We start from the raw sequence: 24938 nt of genomic DNA on the forward strand, positions 1-24938 counted from the left end.
CAGTACCACATTTAAAACATACAATTTGTTGTAATGATGAAGAAAAAAATAATCGTTAATTTGTTGTCAGGAGCTGTTAAACTCCTAATTCTGATGAAGGATTATTCCTGCAGATTCCTCACCTTAAAAATGTTCTCCAGGGGCACCACACTGATTTTGGACTCGTATTCCCATACAATAGCTCTCCAGCACCTCCGGGTAGAGCCATGCACCTTCAGTGGAGACATTGCGCACCCAAGAAGTTACAACATCGCTGCTTACAATAGAGTTTTGATAGATTACACAGGTCTATAATGCAGCTGCTCGGGCACTGTTGAAGGTTCCCAAGCAGTCTTCCAGGAGACCTGCGCTGTGGGAACTACATTGGCACCCGATAAAGCATAGCATTCTTTTTAAAGCACTTTGCTTATGTTATCAGGCTTTTTCCTCCCTAGGTCCTCACTATACTCGGTCGATGGTAAATTCCAATGTGCGTATCAGAAACTTGAGATCAGCAGCAACCAAATTGTCATTTATTCCAAAATTCAAAAGGGCAAGAGTGGGAGAGAGCTTTTTTGGCTTCTTGGCTCCTAAAGCATGGAACACCCTCCTAGTGAAAATTCTACAAGCACCCTCTGAACTCTTGTTCCGAAGAAATTAAAGACCTGTTTTTTTTGCATAGAGTGAGCTCTCCTTTAGGTTGGGTAGCTGTGGTCTATTGTTCCAGTATCCCAGCACTGGGAAACTCCATTGGAGTAGCCATGCGCTTTATAAATCTTTATTCATATTATTATATAAGACACCAAACGGGAGTGCTTGTGCTAGGTCCTGTTTTTCTGTATTTCATACATGCAGGCCCAAAACTCTCTTTGGTGCTTCTCTGGCAACCTTCCTCCGCTTTTACCAGTGACTAGGTCATATATCAGGGTAGTTCCTCCTCTGCGAAGTGGACACAGACAGTTGAGCCAGATGGCTAGGGTACATGTCGCTAGAAGATCTGAACACCTGTTATGGTGTCATGCTTCATCATTAGGTGCTCCACGTCTGACCGGCGCTGCAATGCCTGCCGGGACTGGGGGCTTCTTTGTCGGAGATCTTTTGATCTGAAGATGCCGTAATGATGAATGTAGGTGAGGGAGTTCAGTGAGTTTAGTGAGCGAGTGGTTACTAAAATAGGCTCTGGTAACCACAAAAATCTTTTTTTAATGAAATAAGGGTACCATGACTAGGTAAAAAGAGAGGTGCTATCTTGTGGTCTTTAGGTACCAGGATAGCTACTAGTCGAAACTGTTCACTTGTATGGTATGGTCAACATATTTCATGCCATGTGAGCCCAGTCTGTGGGCGGCACCTTGTCAGGACCAAAAGTCAGTTAGTCCTCTATCTGGGGGACCTCAGTGTATGTGTAATGCAAGGTGCGGAAACCTCCATACCTATCACTCAGCACACTGTTGTGGCGTCCCTAAGGCTTCTTCCAATGATATAACCGTATCAGCCCGTTCAGTAGGACTTGTAAATACACACCTGCACCTATATACAAATTATTGCACTTGAATGGCACACCTTGACCTTTATTTAAAAATGTGTGTCGCTTGTTTCCTCTCTGCCTTATGTCTCCCTTTCTTAGCAACTATAATCCAGGGTTTTTGCGAAATCCCATACAACCTCCCTGCGCCCCATAAGCCTCACCATATCCCCTCCTTCTCCACCCCTACACAACAAAGGCCTTCCAAGGATCCCCACCAGAGATGGATCTCTACGCCCTCTCTAATCAGAAACAGAGACCCAAAAGTACTAGAGATGCAATCTCTGAGAGTGAAGCGGCAGACCTCGCTTCCTCGTACGACAATCCTATTACCGTCACCCTCCAATCCAAAATTCAGGTGATCACCGGACTGGGAAGAGACCAGGCCCTTCCGAAATCCCCTAGACCCCCGGCCGCCCGCACTATCATCCCCACGGCCCCCGAACGAAGAAACCCAAAACAGAGACGACCCCCACCAACTGCATGCTCATAAACTGCAGATCAGCCACAAAGCATGCCACAGAGCTAGCGGAATCCATCCTCACCCACGACATAGGCATAGCATTCATCACTGAGACTTGGCTAAATGATTCCTCCTTACCACTCTGGATACTCTTGTCCCCCAGGCTTTGCAGTCACCAACAAAGATAGAAAAGACCAAAGAGGTGAAGGCATAGCAATCATACACAAAAACAATATTTCGGTGACGGAAATAGAATCCTTTCAACTAAAACACTTTCGAATGCCTAACCGCCAACATTAACTCTAGCAACAACAAAACACTAATCTGCCACCTTATCTTCCACTACCCCAGGCAACACCACCGCATTCACAGAGCACCTGTCTGACCTGATTGCCCACTGCTCTCTCCGAGATGCGAACAACTTAATTCTGGGCGACCGCAACCTACACTGGAATGAAGAAAACAACCAGCTAATCCAGAACCTGAATGAGCTGCTACACAGCAACAACCTTACCCAACACTGCTCAGAGGAAACTCACAACAAAGGAGCAATCCTAGAAGCCATTATCGCCCAACATGACACAGTCACGATAGACCACACCCTGCCCGTGGATTGTTCTGACCACCACTTAATCCTGTTCTACCTCACTCAACTGATCACATTTCAACACCCCACTCAAGACCCTCCCAAATGGACTAGAAACCTCACTCAGATCAACATGACTGACCTGGAGGAAAGGGTTAACTCCCTCCTCACTGCCTCCACGGATGATCTATCCACAACAGAACTCACCGCCCCCTACAACACAACCATGACATCCATTCAACACGGACATTAACAATGAAAGGAGGAAACTTGGAGCTACAGAAAGACTATGGAGGAGCAACCCCTCCACAAGCCTACATGAACAACTCAAAGCAGCTCGAAGGAAATACAAAAAAACACATCAGCAGCGAAAAATCCACCTTTTTCTGCTCCACCCTGGACAGCGCAAAGAACAGGCCCAACAAACTGTTCAAAATCATCAGGCAACAAACCTCCAAGCCCCCTGAATCCTCAATGCAGGCCTCAAAGGACCTGTGCGAAAACTTCGCCAACTTCTTAATAGAAAAAATCACCAAGGTTGAGATCTCAGTGGACATCGTCAACCCCGCCTGCAAAAGCTTGCCCCCAGTGATAATAGACAGCACGTGCAAGCACCCCACGAAAAACTGGAGGTCCTTCAACCCCATCCTGGAAGCCGAGATCCTCAAACTGATCTCCACCTCCAAACCCACCTCTCACATCCTTGAGCCTATACCCACCCAATTGACCAAAAAACGGAAACTCTCCATAGCCCTGTTCTGGTGCAAGATCATAAACAGCTCCCTGAGACCCGGCATCATACCTGAATGCCTCAAAGTTGGCCAAGTCACACCACTACTAAAAAAACAGGCCTTGACTCCAAGGACCTGAATAACTTCAGACCTGTCTCCAATCTCCCCCACCTATCCAAAATCCTCGAAAAATGCTTCCTCCTACAACTGACTCAGCATATGGACAACATTAACCTTCTTGATCCCCACCAATCGGGTTTCAGAAAAGGCTATAGCACCGAGACCGCGATCCTTAACATCACAGACGATGTCCACAAATCCCACGATACAGATCAATGCTGCCTACTCATTATCCTGGACCTGTCGGCAGATTTTGACACGGTTGATCACCAACTACTCATCAAGGCTTTACAAGAAAGGGTAGGTGCTGATGAGGTTGTCCTTCGCTGGTTCTCCTCCTTCTTACACAGCCACTCACAAAGGATAAAAATCTAAAACTTTACTTCCGACCTACACCCCGTCAGCAGGGGCGTCCCCCCAAGGTTCAGTGCTCTCACCACAACTGTTCAACATATACATGGAACCCCTCACCACCATACTTAAAAATGCCAACATCCCTTTCCACCTATATGCAGACGACACCCAGATCTATCTAGAAACCTCCTCCATAAATTACACTCTAAAAGAAATACAACACTGGCTGTCTCTAAACCACTTACAACTCAATCAAGACAAAACTGAGATCCTCCACATCTCCAACAAAGAAGAGAACCCTCAAATATCAGAATGGCTAAAAGCTACGGATGCTCTCAACGGAAATCTCACTCTGGCAAACTCCGTAAAATCATTAGGAATCACCCTAGACCCAAAACTCGACATGGCCAAACACATTAAAAACTCTGCAAAGAGTGCCTTCCTCAATCTGAAGTTACTCAACAAAATAAAACCATTCATCCTAATCAAAGACCTTAAACAAGCCACCCAATCACTGGTGCTATCCAGACTCGACTATGGGAATGCAACCCTCACTGGTACAACTAAATCTCACCTACCTCCCCTAAAAACAACTCTCAACGCAGCAGCCAGAATGGTCACTGGAATTAGGAAATGCGATCACATTTCACCAGCACTCACAGAACTAAAATGGCTCTCAGTCGAAATGCGTGCCAGCTTCAGAACTGCCTGCCTGACACACAAAGATCTGCACACAGGAAAACCTGACTACCTGGCCGCCAAACTCAAGAGGGCTGGTCAGACAAGGACCCTCAAGCTCCAATACCTTACTTCTCATCCCTATGAAAACACGGAAACAGAAAACCGCAGCACGGTCCTTCGCCGGAAACATGCCCAAAATCTGGAACGCCATCCCAGCACACATCAGAACTATCTCGTACTTCACAAAATTCAAAACACCTAAAAGTCCTCTTCCTCAACCGCTCCCTCCCGAATGGATAGCCGCCACCTTAACGCAAATCCCTGCTCGCCGTTGCTCCCAGACATTGTATCACAAAGACCCACCTCCTCCCTGCTCTTTGACCCCTTCCTGTTCCTCGCCCCCCAAGAGGTTCAACCCAAGACAACGTGCACTCAATGAGGTTATCTCAGGACTCACGTACTACCTCAATGCTGCACAGCACACTTGGACTTCGAACCAAAATGTATAACACTGCTCTATTGCATGACTCCTGCATAAAACTGTTGTAAAGTGCTCTGATACCACCCGGGTACTGCCAGCGCTATATAAAACTCCTTAATATATAAATTGGGTAGAATCGCTGACCAGCACCCTAGTAGGGGATACCGGCATACACTAAGAGGTCTCCCTCGATTTTCGATGAGACCTTAGCCCCAGATAGGAGACTAACTGACTTTAGGTCCTGACAAAGTGCACCCCTAAGATTGTGTTCACATGGCACGAAACATGTTGACCATACCATACTAGTGACCACTTTCAACTAGTAGCTATCCTGGTACCTAAAGACCACAAGATAGCACCACTGTTTTTACTTAGCCCTGGTACCTTTTTCTCATTAAAAAAAAATATTTGTGGCTACCAGAACCTATTTTAGTCACCGCTCACTCACTAAACTCACTGACCTCCCTCACCTGCATTCATCATTACGGCATCTTCAGATCTAAAGATCTGACAACGAAGCCCCCAGGACAGTCAGGCCTTGCAGTGCTGGCCAGACGAGGAGCGCCCAATGATGAATCATGACACCCTAACAGGTGTGTGAGGGCATTAAAATCTGATCTTCAGATCTTGTAGCGTCATGTACAGTAGCCATCTGACTCCACTGTCTGTGTCCACTTAGCAGAGGAGGAACTACCCTGATGTTGTTAATAATTGTACTGTTTCCCAAGAGGAGCTAGGTTGTAGGACCTCATTAAAATATTTCGCTCCTCCGTCCCCCAATGATTTAGAGGTCATATATCTCCCCTAAAGGTTTCAGGTTCAAACTCTGTCGGGGTACTGTAAGAAGATGTCCTTGTCATATCTACACAACATCTGCAGGAGGTATGGAGGATCCAAAGGCAACCCCTTGGCCTGTAACACCTGTTCCTTGATGCACCCGAAGGCCATCAGAGAGAAGGAGGCAAAGCTATTTTTGAAAAAGACCCATATGAACAACACAGCCCTCCTCTCTTCAAGCAAGGCTTCTGTCACGGAAAGAGCTGATTCCATTATTCCCAAATAATTTTACCAACCCTATGCCGGTTGGGGCCTACCCACAGACCATGCTGGATATTTTCAAGCCACTCCTCACTCTGTACTTCCGTAGGCTTCAACCTTGATGTTGCTTTCAATAGGAGCCACTGTCATCCAAGGCATCCAACTCCTTCTGCTCTGTGTCTCCTATCACACCATCAGTGGCAACATCCTCTGAGCCAGTTTTGGTGCTGCCTTGAAAATCTTTGAAGTTTGCTGACTTCATTTGAATGGCAAAAGAAAAAGTTTGGTGCTGTTTTGATGACGAACCTTTGAGTACGTTGAACTCAAAATGCCTTTCCTTCGGCCCCTACTGACCAAGACTCTTAAGACTGGCACTCTGTGGGCTTAAAACATAATTTCTTCTGACAGCCTCACCATTCGCCCTACAAATTTCATGTGCCGTGAAAGGGTGCTGTGTCTATGCCATGTGGGAGTTGACAAGACTGACCATTATCCCTTTACCTAGCAACATGAAATCAACTCTTCTCAAATCTGGTCAACGATGGTTTGGATGCTCCACAACAAATAATTAAATGTGACTTGGATTCTTTAAATGTATTGGCTTGATCCATGGCCACAACTGTCAACTTACTCTGCCTTGCTTGGATGTATTCCACTTGAGTCTTGGGAGATGTCCAAGCAACCTGCACAGATATGCACTTGGTTGGCAAGTGACTGTTGGGAGAAAAGGCTGACTCCTCGCTGGAATACCTAAAAAATAGCTGAGTCACTGCACACTCGCTAGGCTTGGCCTCTCCTGTGAAGCAATTCCACCAACAGTGACACAAATTTCAGGACTATGCCAGAGCTCAGCAGCCATGTCAGTATCAATCTTCACAGCTGGTTCAGACGCCAACTAATTTATTGTTCCTTTTAGGTGAACATAGAGGAAGCCAGCTCCAGTCCCTGCCATCTCCCATTGACTGTGTTGCCTCAAAATCTCTTTGACAACACCTTTACTCCACCAGCTTCTGGTTTGGGAAAGGTCTAGCTTTTCTACATCAGTTGTGAGATGATCACGATGGATCACTGGGTCATTTAGCTAATTCGCAAGGGTTACACCATGCACTTCCTCACTTAACCTCTGGACTACTGTTCTTTCACTAGGGCATGTATTTCGGCTTCAATCTTAGAGGTGGAGGTTCTTGCCTTGCTCAATAAAGGAACCATAGATGAGGTGGCAGTCGAGCAAAAAGGCATGGGATCTTACTCCCTGTACTTCTTGGTTCCCAATAAGGACGGGGGCCCTGAGATCCATCCGGGACCTTCACTCTTGAACCTTTTCATTTGCTAGGACAAAATCAAAATGCATAAATAGCTGGTGAAGACATGGCCCCATTAGCTGGTCACAAAATGTTTTCTTTTGTGTTCCATGAACCTTCTTCACGGTTTGGGCTATATGATCAGCTTTCAAAAGTTCCAGGTCTTCCCCAGAAAGAGACTGACCTTCCGAGGAGAGGAGTGTTAGATACTACCTGTACCAAGGTCTTTCCACTTGATCAAAGAATTTGCAGATATTCCCATGTGTCTGAAAGAGACATGTTAGTGATAACTTAACTTAGAATATCCCCAGGCGTCAGACTGGATCCGGAAAGTTTTTTGTCAGCAGTACTCCTGCCCGACATTAGGTGGTGTCGTGCGACTCCGCGTCCATCACTTTCATCGTAAGCGCCGAGATGATGTCACGGAGACTACCCATGCACGCTGACGTCAGTTCTTTCTTTCTTCCGCTCCAGCAAGTGCAGATCCGGTTAGAGCACGTACCCTTGTCACTTTTTGACTAACTTTTTTGAGACTTTTGTCTCTACTTCTTTGAGTTTTTGACTCCTGGTGCCGCGTAGGGATGCCTGGGTTTAAATCCTGCAGGGCCTGTCGCCGTATGATGTCGGTGGCTGACCCCCATGCCGTCTGTCTCTACTGTCTGGAGCGCGACCATGACTCCCAGTCATGTTCCGACTGTCTGGCCATGGCTCCGAAGGCTTTGCGGGAGCGGTCCCGAAAACTGCTGGAGGCCCGGCAGTCATCTCTGTGCCGTTCGAGGTCCAGGGGTCGCTCGAGGGACCGACTGCGGAGCAATCATCATTGCGCCTCAGGGTTAAAGTCTTCACACTTGGAATCGGGTAAGAGACGTCACAAGAAAAAGTCGAAGTAGCGTTTGCGCTCTCTGACGCCCCCCCATTCGGTCTCCTGGACGAGGGGGCCAGGGGTACTTCCCCCGCAGCTCCGGTGGAGCCAGATAGAGTCCGGCGGCCTACCCACCTTATCCGGGTCCGTCGGCGACTCCGGCCCAGGTGCAAGAATTTCTTCTCGCGTGCCTTCGGGCCCCGCTGGCCCAGTTGAGGGCCCTTTTTTGCTGCCTGCGGCTCCGGCCCCGGCGGCTCTGGCACCGGCGCCACAGGGTCCTCCGCCGGCAGCTCCCGCTGCTCCGTTCCCAGCACTGCAATGGGTCCCCTTCGTCCCACCCCCACCCTTGCCTGGGTTTCCGGACAATTTTGCTCCGGGTTAGGACCCTAATTGAACATGGAGCCGGATCGGCGCAGTTCCCGGCGCCGTTGGACCATTTGTATTCCCCTGTCCCTCCCCCACCGCAGCAGCCTGTCCCTCGGGCGGTGGAGGAGGGGGACGACTGGGAAGGGTCTGAGGACCCTCTTGCATGGCAGTGCGTGTCTGAACAGGAGTGGGCGGAGGAATCGGAGGATGCAGGTGGCCTTGACCTCTCCTCTGAGCCTGGTTTTCTGTCTCCTCCTACTGTTAAGGAGGAGTGCACCACATATACTGTGGTGCTCCGTAGATCAGCTGAGGCCCTTGACCTTGATCTGCCTACTGTCACTCTCCAAGCCAACCTCCTCACTGAAGTTCTTCAGCCGTCGGCAAGTTCTATGGAGCCTCTGCTTCCGTTCAATGAGGCCTTAACGGATGTTTTGATGGCCAACTGGTCTAGACCAGCCACAGGGGTTCCTGTGGATAAGAATGTGGCCCTGCCTTTTTAATAAACCATCCAACTCCGGAGAGCCTGGTCATTCAGGCTTCAACTTCCCAAAGCGCATTCCCTACCGCCCCGCCGGATAAGGAATCAAAGAAGCTGGGACAGTTTGGCAAGAAGTTGTTTTCCTCTGCCAGCTTGGGGCTGCGGTCAGTCAACACCGCATGCCTCTTGGGCTGCTACTCTCATGCTGTGTGGGACAGGGTGGCGCAGACACTGCCCCAGTGTCCGGAGGAGGTTCAGGCTGTACTTTCCCAAGCTGTTGCGGAGGGGAAAGATGCCGCAAAGATCGCCATCCTGTGTGGGCTAGACACCGCGGCCTCTTTGGGTAGGGCGATCTCCACGACAGTGGCCCTGCGTCGCCACGCCTGGCTGCGGTCCACCGGGTTTTCAGGGGATGTTCAGAGTTCCCTCATGGACATGCCTTTTGATGGTACTCGCCTGTTTGGCGATAAGGCAGACAGTGCGCTGGAGCGTTTTAAGGACTCTCTGGCTACGGCCAAGTCCTTGGGTCTCTCCACCACGCGCCCGCTCATGTCTGCCTTTCGTGGCCACGGAAGGAGCGCCCCTACACGTTTGTTCAGTCAGAAACCTGCGCAGAACCAACCTCAGCGTGGGCGTGGTGGCCGCCATGGCGGCACAGGGGGCCGGCGTGCAGGTCAGTCCACCTCCGCTCCCGCAGCATCTGCCTCTAAGCCTTCCTATTCCGAACTTTGGGATGCACCCCACGCCGGTGGGTGGCAAGATTCAACATCACCTCCCCACTGGCGTTCTGTCACTTCGGACAGGTGGGTGCTGCAAATCGTCCGAAGGGGCTACTCTCTCCCCTTCGAGTCTGCCCCCCCAGCCATGCCACCTCAGTTCCACCGCATATGGGGGATCACTTTACGCTTCTCCAACAGGAAGTCATGGCCCTCTTGGCCAAGGGGGCCATCGAGCGCGTTCCTGGGCCAGAAGTAGGACGTGGTTGTTGTTCACACTACTTTCTGGTCCCCAAAAAGGAGAAAGGGGGCCTGCGCCCCATCTTGGACCTCAGGAACGTCAACCGTTTCCTCGGGAAGGAGAAGTTCAAGATGTTCGACTCTGGCTCAGGTCTTGGCTACCCTCGAACCTGGAGACTGGATGGTAGCGTTGGACTTGCAAGATGCATATTTTCATATTCCCGTCCTGCCGGTTCACCGGCGTTACCTGCGGTTCACGGTAGGCCAGGAACATTTTCAGTTTGCCGCACTCCCCTTCGGCCTTACCAGTGCCCCTCGGGTGTTCACGAAAGGGATTGCGGTGGTCGCAGCTCATCTGCGCAGATCAGGAATTTCAGTCTTCTCCTATCTCGACGACTGCTCGCCCCAGGCAGTCTCCTCCAGACTACGGTTCTCCATCAACGTGCTGAAGCGGTTCTGGATTCGACGCGGTTTCGGGTTTATCCTCCCGAGCAGCAAGTCCGAGATAATGAAGCTATGATTCCGATCTTTCAGCCTCTATCCCGGGTTTTCAGTCACGATGACCCTCTGGCTCCTGGGTCTGATGGCCTCCTGCATCCTGCTAGTGCAACATGCCAGATGATATATGCGGACTCTGCAGTGGGACCTGAAGTTTCAGTGGGCACAGCATCAGGGCAACCTGTCCAATCACGTCCAGATCTCAGAGGGCACTGCACGGTAATTGCAGTGGTGGCTCACGAATCGCGATTGGGTCAATAGCAGATCCCTCTCCCTTCCCCAACCGGAGCACACAGTGGTGACGAATGCATCCCTCCTGGGATGGGGCGGCCACTTGGGAGTGGCGGATATCAGAGGCCTCTGGTCTCCGGCGGAGTCCTGGCTCCATATCAATCTTTTGGAGCTTCGGGCGATCCGACTTGCACTGAAGGCATTCCTTCCCTCTGTCTGGGGAAGTGTGGTGCAGGTGTTCATGGACAACACCACCGCCATGTGGTATTGCAACAAACAGGGCGGGGTGGGGTCGTGGACCCTATGTCAGGAGGCTCTGCGCCTCTGGACATGTCTGGAACATCAAGGCATTACCTTGGTGGTTCAACACCTGGCAGGTTCTCTGAACGCCACGGCGGACGAACTCAGCCGACGTGGCATGATGGATCATGAATGGCGACTGAACTTGGACGTGGTGCAAGGTCTCTTTCTGCTGTGGGGAGAGCCTTGGTTAGATCCATTCGCCACCGAAGAGAACGCGCAATGTCATCAGTTCTGCGCGTTTGAATTTCCAAGGCGGCGCTAGCTCGGCGACGCTTTTCATCGCGAGTGGAGCTGCGGTCTGTTGTACGCCTTTCCGGCTATACCACTTCTGCCGAGAGTGCTGAAGAAGATTCGTCACGACCGGACCCAAGTCATCCTTGTTGCTCCGGATTGGGCACTATCAAAGGTTGTGTTTCAGCCATCCCCGCTTTTCTACGGCTTCCAGATTAGCCTTCTCTTTTTAAGGCCCCGGTCGTTAATCGCTTCCTCAAAGGCATTACACATGTTTCCTCCTGTGCCTTTCATAATGCCTCATGGGTTCTGAATCTTGTTTTGACCAATCTGATGTGCGCTCCCTTTGAGCCCCTTCATAAATGTCCCTCACGTCTTCTCACTCTCAAGACGGCTTTCCTGTTAGCTATCACCTCTGCCAGAAGAGAGAGTGAGCTACAGGCTCTTTCTTCTAAACCTCCTTTCCTTTCTTCCTGTTCATGCAGACAAGGTGGTTCTAAGGACCCGTCCTTCTTTCCTGCCAAAGGTTGTCACGCCCTTCCACATCGGGCAGACCATCACTTTGCCCACCTTCTTTCCACCTCCGTATCCTCCTAAGGAGGAAGAGAGGGTCCACCGTCTGGACCCAAAACGTGTGCTCTCGTTCTATCTGAAGCGTACACAACAGTTCCGGGTGGATGACCAGCTCTTTGTTGGCTACGTGGGCGCCAAAAAAGATCGGGCCGTGCACAAACAAACCATCTCTCGGTGGGTCGTTCTGTGCATCAAAGCATGTTACTCATTGGCCAAGAAGGAGCCTCCTGTGGGGCTGCGTGCCCATTCTACCAGGACAACGGCAGCCACTACGGCCTTGGAACGTGGCGTTCCCTTGCAGGACATTTGTCAGGCAGCTACGTGGGCCTTGCTGCACACGTGTACCAAGCATTACTGCCTTGACAGTCCAGTTTAAAGAGACGGCTTCTTTGGCCGTTCTGTTCTCTGTGACTTTCTGGTGTAATCCGCAGACCCACCACCGGGGTTGGTATTGCTGGGGTATCTATTCTAAGGTAAGGAATCTATCACTAACGTGTCTCTTTCAGATGCGCAAGTTACTACTTGTGTAACGTTATATCTAGAACAGACATTAGTCCCATCCTCCCTGTTCTGCGAACTGATTCTAGGGTTAAGGTCATCCCTTTCAGGGCCCTAGTTTCATGGCACCAGTGGTCAGTTTCTTGCATGGCTCTGCGTTCCTGGCGCGGAAAGTAGTGTACAGAATTGACGTCAGCGCGCATGGCTAGCGCCTAAGTAGTCTCCGTGACGTCATCTCGGCGCTTAGGACGCCAGCGACACCCGCGGAGCCGCACAACGCCACCTACCGACGCGCAGGGGTACTGCTGACGAAAAACTTTCCAGATCCAGTCTGACGCCTGGGGATATTCTAAGGTAAGGAATCTATCACTAACTAATTTCTCTTACAGATATATTGTTACTCAAGTAGTAACTTGTGCTTCTGGCTCAGACACAGATGCAAGATGCCAGGTGCAAGACCTGCACCTGCTAGACCTTATGACCTCGTGTATCCTGTTGGAGCTGCATGCCAGATGGCAAATGAGAGAGCTTTTGTGGTGTTCAAGTAGACAATGGATCCAGCAACGATGAGGCTTCTCAGTTTTGGTGCAGATCTTCGATTTTGTTTTCCCAGATCTTCCAGTTTAGAGGTGTCTCTCCAATCTAATAGCAGGCAGTCCCCAAAGTCGTTGCAGAATTCTGTTGTTACGGGCGCCTTCTCATTGGGCTGAAGTGCTCATCTGGACAACAACAATATGCAGGGCTTATGGTCCCCGTTAGCACAGCGCCTGTATAAAAATGTTTGGGAGCTGTGAGCAATACATATTGTCATGAGAGTTTTCCTTTCTTTCACCTCAGGGAGCGCTGTTGAAATTCCATCAGATAACAACATTGTCTATTACATCAAAAGACACAACACTCTTAGATCATGGTCCTTGTGTTGAGAGCCTATTCGGCTGTGATGGCAGGCACAGCAATGGGGTATTTCCCAGTAAGGCACGTCTTAGCGTGATGCTCAATGTCTGAGTTACCTCTCATTCGAGGACCACTAGGAGCAACTACACCCCAAAGTGAAGGAAATTATCCTTGTCAGATTTGGGTGTGCATGAGTGGATCTCCTTGGCACAGTTCTGAACAGGGGTGTTTCCTCTGTTTTGTGCTGTACACTTCATTCTGAATGGTTCCTTGGGAGATGCTTTCAAGTTAATTTGGTAATTGGCGGCTGCTGTATACATTTCCCCAATCTCCTGCTTTTCTCTTAGTGCTGCTTGATGTGCTGGAGGATCAAGCACAGCTGCCCATGATCGCCCCAGACAGGGAAAGGTGGATTTGGTTCACCGATCTGTGGTTAAAAAGCTCTTTGCCTCTTTCTCTGTTCTTTACTCTGTACATGTTAGAGCTGGGAAACATTCATAAGATGAGGTAACTTAAGAAATAAATCACCATCAGAATAAAAAGTTATGTACCTTTGCATGTCTGAAATTGCACACTGGATGAAAACCAGAATCTGAACACAGACAAGACCGAAATTGTGATCTCCGGGAAGAACACTTCACTGTCTGACTCCACCTGGTGGTCAGCAGAACTAGGACCGATAACCACCCCCACTACCTACTCCAAGACCTTGGGATCATCATCGACAGCAAATTCGACATGACCATCCAAGTCGATGCCATCACTGCCTCATGCTTTCAATCCCTGAAGGTGCTGAAGAACGTTTTCAAATGGTTCCCAAACAGCACCAGGAAAGCTGTCTCACTCATCCTTGTCACAAGCAGGCTGGACTACCAGAACACCCTCTATGCTGAAGTCAACAAAATAAATTCACTCAAAGGTTGCAGACCGTTTAGAACTCAAAGGCCAGATTCACTCTCAGCCTCCTACGCTGCACTCGCATCAGCCCACACCTGAAGAAGATCCACTGGCTCCCGATACAGAAACGAGCACAATTCAAAATCCTCACACACACTTTCAAGGCACTACATAACACTGACCCAGCATACCTTAACTATCACATCTGCGGTCACAAACTTTCTAGTCTCCTCCGCTCGTCCAGACTCCTACTTGCACACATTCTACACATACAGAAAACCATATCCGGCGGTCAAGCCTTCTACTTTATTGCTCCGAAAGTGTGGAACAACCTGTTGCATAAGAGCCTCCTCCTCACTTCTTGAATTCTGCACGAAGCTGAAGACCTGGCTTTTCGAGTAGTCCCGCTAGGCCCTAGGTTTGGCAAGATTAGCAACTGCTCAGTGCCAGGATACTCTACCGGGTGCTAGTGCGCTCTACAAATCTGCATAATATAAAGGTATTTGTGGTGTATACTGTAGGTGCCTTACCACCAACCCCCTCCTTGAAAGCGATTTCAGTAATAGCTAATAAGATCCTATGGTACACAACATATTGTATACTGTATTATTGAGGTTTCTGAGTTCTCAGTTTCTCGTGGTGCAGCCAGAAAAAAGTACAAAGAACTGACACCAGTGTATCTTTTAGTGCATTATATTCTCCAATATTGTGAATCTGGGGTGGGTGGAGTTCTAGCTGAAGTCCCAGCAACACCTGGGGGGGCTGGAGAACTATGGCTAGTAGAGAAAGTGTTCGTAGCATGTGTGACTGTAGATACACATTCTTTGCATACTCCTCCCATCTAGGGTTGGGGGTCAGAGATTACAACTTGTTTTTCATTAAGACTCTTCGAGTCACAGGATGTTGTTAAGCTCTCCCATAACGCACCCGGGCCCGACTCCTCCGTAGATTTTTCACCACCAATGGGTTTGGAGATGTTCAACAATGGCTCTGATTCCTCGCAGCTTTGGACCTATCTATTCTACTCCTTGAGAAAGACGACTGGAGAACAGTCCCTGTTCTCAGATCCCCTGATGGGTACACTGCTTCTCTTTGACCCACCACTTCACCTCTACACCCAAGTAGTTGATACCCTTGTCCCTGTCTCACCAGGTCCTCTTTGATCTCCAAAGAGCTCACCTCAGAGAATGCAGACAGAAATGGGGTGATACAGCTTAGCTTACCCAAACACTCTTACACCGAGGCGGGGTACTGCTCCCACTGTAGCCTGGTGTGGAACCCTGAGCAGGCTGCCAGCCCACTACTGCCCTCGGGCTCTGCTCGACAACAAGAAAAGGCTTCGGAGTAGAACCAGCTCTCAGCAGTAGGCATCCAGAATGGGCATTCCGCAACACTCTTATTGCCCAAAAGTCTCCCACTGCGGACCTGATATCGACACAGAGAGCACCTTTGAAACCTAGTGCCACATCAACGTAAATGGCCCCTTCGAAACATAGTTCAGAGTACTCCAGTGCACCTATTTGAGAGACATTGGCTGAGGAAATCTATGCCAATCAAAAGCTGTTGTTCATGTACTCAGATACAGGCAAGATTTCTACACAGCTGCATTTAGGAAACTATTGACCACACCACTCCTGATTCCCAAAAATGGAGTTTAACTTTCGAGGAGGAGCTTCCCTTGGACACACCACAGCACCCGGTGCCTAAAAACCATTAGGACAAGGCTACAAGCCCTCCTTGCCAGACTCTCAAACCCAGGCACTTGCCACCACCACCTCTGTAAGAGCCAACATACACACCAACTCTCATTCTCTATCAAAATATTCTCTGGGATAGTTGCATTCCTCTTCTGACTCGGGTAGCCCATATTGGGAGAGAGACCCTTATGACCAACCTGCTTGGGCAGGAGGTGGGGATTCCCCTTGGGACGACTACAGCGTTGACCCTGCAGATGATCCAGATCTTGAGCAATTCCCAGCAAAACCTTCTTTCCCATATGATGCCACCTTGTACTATGCTGTCATTCAGAGAGCAGCCCGCCACCCTTAATTTGACATGCATGTTCTACAGGACGAGGTTGACTTTTTGGTAGAGACCCTATCTTAAATTTGGTAAAGAACGGGGCCCCTGTACACAAGATGGACTGGCCTGTTACAGGGAAAGAAACAATTGAAGCAAACAAGCCTAAGGCAAGGGGATGAACAATTGCTGGTTTGGACAAAAAAACGCAAAAAAAACCCACACAAAGTGCGTGATACGCACCAGATAAAACAGTTATACCGATCTTTTAGTGTTAATTAATTTACTGTATATAAACATTAATGTATATTTATTATGATATAAACATTTTATTATTTATTGCAGTCATTTGTCATTAATAATGCCTATTTGCGTCATGAAATCGTTTTTATACAATAAAAGTGTCAGATGAGAGGATACAATAGGTGGTGGTGTGATTGATCTAGCAGATACAATAAATAAACAGGACTGATATATGTTTTGAGATGTAAGTTGCTGATTTGTTAAAGTCTATCATATCACATCAATCATTGTATACAGTATTCTCATCTGTCTTATATAAACTTATTGACACAGTAGAGTTATGAAACTGGCGGTAGTTAACACTGCGCGTTTCGGCATTGCCTTCTTCAGGATTCCGTCTCAGTAAACACTGCAATGATAAGATACAACAACAAAACTATGTTTCAATGTCTAAACCGAAGCATAACCGATTATTTTGTCACAGACAAATAAGAGATATCTTAAAGGATGCGCTACGTAAATAAAGACAAAAAAGATCCAGCAGTTGTGAACCGTGTGAAAAGCAGAATAGTAAAAGTCCAGATATTAAAATACATGCTACCTTAAGATGACACCAAAATGTGAAGAAATGTGCATAATCAAGTTCCTGTGAAGTAGGTGGGGCCCAAGAAAGCTCATTTCATAGAGTAGATTTGTTATTAAATTAAGATACCTATCTGGAACTATACCAGTGAAATTCGGAATTTTCGGCTGATCTTGGAGATGTCAGCACAATGGAGTTTGGATCTCCTGTATAGGTATATAAAGACTAATGTAAACAGCAATTGACTTTGTGGTAATACCTACTGCGATTCAAAATTATGATGTAAGCTTGTAGCTGAAGGTTTTACTTTAATTAAAGAAATCCGGGGCTTTATTTTAAATGTACCGGACAATGTTATATTCCAATTTAAAAATGGTGCAGGAGGAACTGAAAGATTCTGTAGTGGAGGTAGAAAATCGTACATGTTAGATAAGATCTGACAATGTGTCAGTTTTTTATGTACGGATGGTTAAGATGTAAGAGAGACCCTATCTTAGACAGAATGCATGGTCCAGCTCCTGCCCATGCTTAAGGGCATGTTCAAGTCATCCCTTGACAACTTCAAAGACCCGGTTAGAGCTAAGGTGGTCACACCACAGGTCGAAAAGAAGCTCACGGTTTCTCAAAATGACCCCCTTTACATCAGAGGCCAGGTTCCCTCTGGCTCTCTAGTGGTCCATATGGCAAGGAAGCGGGCCTCTGCCCAGGCAACATGCAACTCCACTCCCCTCCACCCCCAAATAAAAAGAGTACGTGCCTCGACACCGCAGGCCAACGTGTAGCTGTTGGTGCAATCATTCACTGGTGAATCGCCAATACAGTGTGCCTGCTATTGAGGTTCGGCAGATATCACTGTGAGGAGATGGAGGCTCTAGTGTGGCACTTCCCATAGATATACCTAAAGAACACCGAGGAGCTAATTGCGGAGGGGAAGATAATTTCCAAGGCTAATATCCATTGCACATTAGTTGCCACGGATACTGTTTCTCGCAACGTTAATACCACATCTTACTCTGCCGTCAAGCATGGCGTTGTGTCTCAGGGTTCAAACTGGAGGTCAACAGTACCTCCTTAACTCCTCAACTCCTCATTCAATAGGGAAGGTCTTTTTGATCACCAGGTTGATGAGATGTTAAAGACAATAAAAAATTACACTAAGATTGCAAAATCCTTCAATGACGTGCAGTCTATGATACTGAGGAGCATTTTTCGCAGACAGTAGTCTAGGGGTAGGAGCAAGACCAAACTCTCTGCGCAGTCACAGTCATATTGCTGCAACAGGCCTTTCACGAGTCACAGACAGGAAGAGGTTACTTGAGGGAGATTACAGGGGCAACGACGACAAGGGCAGGGGTAGAGGCAGCTCTGCTAAAGGAGCATCTGTTCCCAAGCACTGACTCATCCATGGACTTCACCAAACCACACAACTTTATCGGTGGGGGCTGAGGGGGGTCTGGTAAGCAAGCTCTACTCTTGCAGGAGGTGATCACTTCAGATCGGTGGCCACTAGCAGTGGTTTGGCAGGGCTATTTGCTCATTACAAAGAAAGACTTCTCCCTCCTGCCCATCCTAGACTGAATACCTCTCTATTGGTGCCCCCTGTCAAAGCATTTTCATATGACAACCCTGCAGAGCATCATCCTGCTGCTCTTTTAGGATGATGCCGTTAGATTTCTAGAATGCTTACCTCCACATCCCTATCCACCCTGCCCATCACCAGTATCTTTGGTTTGTTGTAAGTGGACAGCTCTACCAATTCACATTTCAACTCTTCGCTGTCATCACGGCTCCATGGGTCTTTATCAAGTGTCTGTGTAGTGGTGGCCATCTACACTGGGTGTGCAGCCACATCTTCCCATATCTTGATGACTGCCTGATCAAGAGCAGCAGCAGACAGCAGTGCCTAGCTGTAAACTAGCCAATGACTGATCCAGAGACAGGTCGTGTTTTATGACAAACAGGTTTATTAATTTTCATGCGTAATTTAATCCCCTTCATGGCATATTCCCTGGTCATTATGTTTTTAACTTGCACTGTAAATCTTCACATTCAGGGTTGTCACTGTTAGCCTTGCTTGTTATGAGCCCAAGTTCATAACTCCTACTTCCTTGGGGTTAACTTTATTCCTGTGCTCAACTTTATTCCTGTGCTCGAATGGGTTTCCACTCCTCCGTAATTCACAGGAATTGGACTCCTCCTTCTGGCTTCTCCAGGTAATTTTATAAGTCATAGTGGGTTCTAGCACCTTCCACCTGGAAAGAAGGATGACCTATTGTAAGGAAGGGGTGGTGCCACGCAGCCAGTTTCCCACAGCTTCTTCCCTTATACTAGCTTTGAAAGAAGCAGGACCTGTGGTAAGGAAATGTTGCGACGTAGCCAATCTCTGTCTATTGATATGGAACCTGGATTTTATAGCCTCAGGCCCACCCCATTCCTTTCTCTGTCCCTCCCTTTCTCTGTCCTTTCCATTCCATTATTATTAGTGGAGTAACATTCCAGCAAATTCTTGCCCCCTCTTCCCCTTCCAATAATGTTCCTCCTCTCATGTAGTTCCACCCTCTGCAAAATTCCACGCCCAAGCCTTTTCTCTTCACCATATGCAGAACAGGGAACACTCATCCCTCTTCAGTATTTCTGATGTCAAGGCGCTTATAGAGGAGCTTAAAAAAGTGATATACCGAGAACACCTCCTGCCCCTGTTTGGAACCTTAACATGATACTTACAAGGCTCATGGTGCTGCCATTTGAACCCTCCACCCCTGCAATGTTACAGTTCCTCTTCTGGAAGAGTAGCTTTTCTCGTAAACTTTTTTTGTAAACCTGCGTCAGGCGCATCAACGTGTTCCAAGCTCCAACCATTCAGGAGCCATTTATTTAGGTACACAAGCATAGAGTAGTCCTAGAACCAATCCAAAGTTCCTAATTGACCATACTACTGGGCTGCCAGTATTCTTTCCACAACTTGATTATGTAGTGGTTACAGCATTACACAGCTAGTTAACCACTTAAGTGCTAAGAACGAGATGGTTTTATCCTCCGCGCAGCCAGCTTCAAAGGTGATGAGGACGAGACCATCTCTTCTTAAGCAGTCAATGAGCTAGCGGATGCTCACATATTATATTGACAGGACTAAGTGTTTCCACAAGAGTAACCAACTGTTTGTGGCTTTTGCTAAAACCTACAAAGAGCACCATATTTTTAAGGCAGGCATTGCAACATGGATTGTCAAATGTATACAGATCTGCTTTGCCAAAAGCAAAACGTTTACTCACTGAGTGAAGTGCTTATAACCTATGAATTTGTGAACAATACGAAAAGAAATGCACGTTTGCACATTTATTCAATTCCTTATGTACGTTAATTATTTATAATTTAAACTGTAGCTACTATTTCCTTTCCACTTTTGTTATTTCAAACATCTGCATCATATGCCCGCTAGTCAGTGCAAGGAGGAAACTGCCTTACAGTTGATACAAAGCTTGTTTATCTACTGCCACACTCAATAGGAATGAAAAATGTTACCCTGTAAGCATCTGTTCAAAGCGAGTAGTGATGTAGGTTCATTTGCGGCCATCCCCCTACCCAGAATCATGCAGTGATAACGGGCCATATCTAGGAAGCCAAATTGCGATCGCAAATGCTGAAATTCGCCGAATTTCGGCGTTTGCGATCGCAATTTGGGCAGTGTGCTATGTAGCACACAAAAACCCACACGCAAAATAAGGAATCGCAAAATTTGCGATTCCTTATTTTGCTAATGCATTTAAGGAATCCCAAATTGCGATTCCTTAAATGCAATGTAGGAAGCACCCAAGTTGTGCGATTTTGGCTTAAGGAATCTCATATTACCACCAACTTCAGGTTGGTGGTAATTTGCGATTTCTTTGAAAAATGCACTTTTTTGCATTTTTCAAAGTGCCATGTGGCGCACATACATGCCCTTGGCGCATGTATGTGCGCCACATGTGCACACATGTTTATTTCAGGAGTGCAAAAGGGTGTCCTATTGACACCCTTGCAACCTTGAAATTGCATTCTCAATTTGCGAATCTCTAATTGAGAATCGCAAATTGAGAATGTCTTCCTATTCATTCCTATGGGCCTTCTAGCCCATAGGAATGAATGGCAAGGTATTCCTTATTTGCGAATCTCAATTTGGGATTTGAAAATAAGGAATAGGTGGGAATCGCAAAATATTTTGCTAATCCTACCTACATTCCGTTTTGCAATTCTCTAATTGCGATTCCCTAAAAATTGCAATTAGAGAATCGCAAAACACGTTTTACCTACATATGGCCCAACATGTTTTATTAATTGCACCTAATTTGTGAATTTACAGTGCACAGGGCACATCATATTAGTCTGACCCTACACTTCACTCTCACCTTTCTTGCACCTGCTGACTAAAGACAAACTAAGGTGGAGGTGGTGTATGCACATTGTGGACTTAAGAGAGGAGTCGCACAACATCCTGTGATTTGAAGCTTCATAGAAGAAATACAAGATGTAATGTCCAATCCCAACATTAGATGGTAGGAGTATGCAAAGCATATGAATCCTCAGCACTACATGCTATGAACAGATGCATACAGGGTAAGTATAGTTTTCCACCCAGACCCATTCTACCACCTAGAGTATATTCATATGGTGGAGACACTGCAGGACGATGTAGGATCCACCAGAAATTTCTGAAAGAAACAGTTAGTTATAGATTCCTTACCTTAGAATTACCCCCAGGCGACATACTGGATCCGCAAAGTTTTCCGTCAGCCGTACCCCTGCGCGTCGGAAGGTGACGTCGGTCGACTCCGTGTTCGGCGTTGTGTTCGCCGGGATAACGTTGCGGTAGCTACCTAGATGCAGACCTCGTGTGCCGACTCAGTTCTTTCTTTCTTTGTGCCAGCAAGCGCAGTTCCGGAGAGAGCGGTATCCCCAGTTGCATGGACATCTCTATTCTACACTTTCTAGCTCCATTTCTCATCCTCTGCGGGAAAACTATCTAACAATGGAGTCGATGCCCATGCGCACTATCACCGAGAGGAGGAGTCGCCTACCTCGTGTCTGGAAAGACTTCTTCGAACAAAAACAACTTGCAAACATCCGGACCCAACCCTAGATGGCAGGGTTCAGCATGTGAATCTACAGCTCTACATGCCAAGAACAGATGCTTTTTGGGTAAGTAACATATTCCTTCTTTATAGCTCATTGCTGGTTGTATTTTAAACAGTGCCTGAAACAATTCCTCAGTATAAAGTCTGAATATTGTGTAATATTAGTGTAGTTTTATTTTTTAAGGCATACTGTTTGGATATTTAAAATTTGGTACTATTGTTGAAGAATAGTTTAATTACTTGCTAGTCCAAATTTCTACAAATGTATGACCCAAAGGCTCAAAATTATTCCTCTCGATCTGTCTTCTCCAATTGGCTAGAGAATGAATGTGCTCTGAAAGGCTGCATTTTGTTGCATGTCAGCACAAATGACCAGGTGCTTCAGACACAGTGCCACTTGGCTTAATTTGTTTGAACTGGTGAAGACGTAGGTGAAAGCCCCGCTATTCTCTTCCAGATACTTCACATTATTAAGCATGACAATACTTTCTTGCTGAACACCCCTCAAGCTTTGTGTCTTCTCTTCTCTTCTTTAGAGGGAGCACACAGACACCCTTCGCCACCTGAATCTGATGCTGGCATTCACTGAATGTGTAATGGATCTGACCGCAGCCCGAGGAGCTAATTCAGACCTGTGTACCTCAGCAGTATCCCTCTACCAAATCCAGGAGAGCATTGTCGTGGACCAGATCAGCCAGCTCAGCAAAGAATGGGGGTAGGTGTGGGGCCACAGATATCCTGAGTACTGGTAAACAAAACAGGCCCATGGATTTCTTACTACCACTGGCTTCTAACGGCGCTACAAATTAACTTGTTATAACCATTAAAAGAGCTATACTGTTCAAAAAAGCTTTAGCCATAGCGGCATAACCACAGTCCATTACCAATCTGCGGTGCCGTCAAACACATAACCAGATCAGTATGTCACAATATACATGCATGTTTACTTTAGGCATATGACTTTACACTAAGGATATGTCTTGTGCATACATTTATTTCCTCTGTGTGTCTTACACCCCTAGACATTGATGTTTCCTTCATACCAACATGTTAGTGCTATACAGAGCATTTGACTAAATACAAACATTAGTATTACTCAGTTTGCCAATTTACGAACATAGTGCCATATTACATGTGTGCTACTCACGTCTAACCCATACGGCTCAAGTCCCCAAAACTTGATAGTCGTCCTTATTCACATCTTTGAATCCTATGTTCCTATTTAAGCCAAAGGTAACCCATATTTCTGCGAATTTATCAAAATTACCACGTATCTCCATGAATAAAATACACCACGTTTCTGCAGTGCTGCTCCTCAAACCAACCTTTTCAAACTTGGCCACTCTGGCATTCCTCCTCTTCATACTCCTTCCATGCCTGTGTTGCCGAAAGACCAGTCTAGCATAACCTGGTCGGGGAATGTTCACACACAGTTATAAATATTATTCTACAAAGTAAAACATATACCTTGCAGGCACTTTAAAAAAAGCTGTTGTTTTCTGAAGAAAATGTTTTCCACACTTGACCCCATATGTTGGTGTGTCTTTGTGAACTTCGGGGCAATCAGTACAGTTTGGGCAGACAATAAAACCCAAATAGCACTTGGTATGGAAGTACTTTCAGACATAATTTTCCAATATACTTGCATCTCCTGTTTAAAATATAAGACTACCAAGTTTTGTTTCATCTTTAAAGTCCCCAGTGACCTTTTTCTCATGAGTTTTATAATGCATTTTTACCAGTTCTGTTTGATGTATTCACTTCTTTGCAGATTGTCAAATCTCACCCTTCCCTCTTAAGGTGTTTGATGCATCTAGACTGTCCAATCCTATGTCACACAGCTGCATACCAAACAATAGAACACTTTACTAGTACATATCCAACCACCGTCTACCATGCCGTACAACAACACCCACACATGATGCATTGATTACGCCACAACACACTTTCCCTCATCAGCCCTCAGAGCATCACACCATACAGCATTCTGCAACACAACACCTCACCATCCCATACTTTCATCTTTGCAAGTTTGACAAAGTGTGTACTGTTGAGTTTGGTAATGGTAGCACCAAAACACAATGTGTGTGTGTTGTGTGCATCTTACAATATTGGTATTATTGATGTTATCATTATAATGCTCTCTTTTATTCTCTTTTCTTAGGCAAGTTGAGCAGCTTGTATTGTACATGAAAGCCGCCCAGATTTTGGCTTCCTCATTGCAACTCGCCAAATCCCAGATAAAGTCTGGTAAAATGAACCCGTCCTCTGCCGTAAAGCAAGGTATGTGCTAGCCACCTCAGTACGTTTGCGGGGGTTTTGGTACCCCTAAATTCTTATCTGTTTTGCCTAACCTGCCAAAAACTGAATGTTCATGGCATATGCAGCTGTAGATGCACATGCTGTGCATACGTCCCCCATCTAGTGTTGGGCTCAGACGTGCATAACTTGTTTTTCTTCTAAGAAAATCTTTTTGGGTCATGAGGTCTAGTGACTCCACCTATTAGTGGTATTGCACATGGGCATTGGCTCCATTGTTATATCTTTTTTTTTTCCACCTTCGGGTTGAGATGTATCCATAGCTCCTGTTCAATGCTTCGTGGTGTTATCATTGGGTCCTCAGATCTGTTCTCTCTTTGGTATCTACAAAAATACAGCATTCCCATCGGTTTTACACCATGGCATACCTTCGACTTCATCCCAAACGAATGCCATTGATTCCTAACCGCTCTGGTAGAGAATGTTCCTGTGATGGAAAGGACTCCATTTCAATTCTGTCCCAGTTGTTTGGCCAAGTATTCGAAATCGGACCTCCCTAAAGTCTGCAACGCCTGTTTGTCATAAGACCACTGTGAGGACTCCTGTTCGGCCTGCCTTCCTTCCAAAACAAGAAAACGCTTCGGAATCGACAAACACATTAGATCACCTCCACCCCC

The 24938-nt window shown here is 46.9% G+C and overlaps 1 protein-coding gene across 1 annotated transcript in view; it reads left to right on the forward strand.

The window, feature by feature from the left end:
- ULK2 (unc-51 like autophagy activating kinase 2) overlaps positions 1-24938 on the forward strand; it is a 604281-nt gene that overhangs the window by 481860 nt on the left and 97483 nt on the right. The window contains exons 23-24 of the mRNA XM_085649334.1: positions 22539-22717; positions 24167-24285. Of these exons, the coding sequence (XP_085505460.1) occupies positions 22539-22717; positions 24167-24285 (298 nt within the window). The remainder of the gene's footprint in view (positions 1-22538; positions 22718-24166; positions 24286-24938) is intronic.

Source organism: Triturus cristatus, chromosome 3_2 (assembly GCF_964204655.1).
Source record: "Triturus cristatus chromosome 3_2, aTriCri1.1, whole genome shotgun sequence".
NCBI classification, from domain to species: Eukaryota; Metazoa; Chordata; class Amphibia; order Caudata; family Salamandridae; genus Triturus; species Triturus cristatus.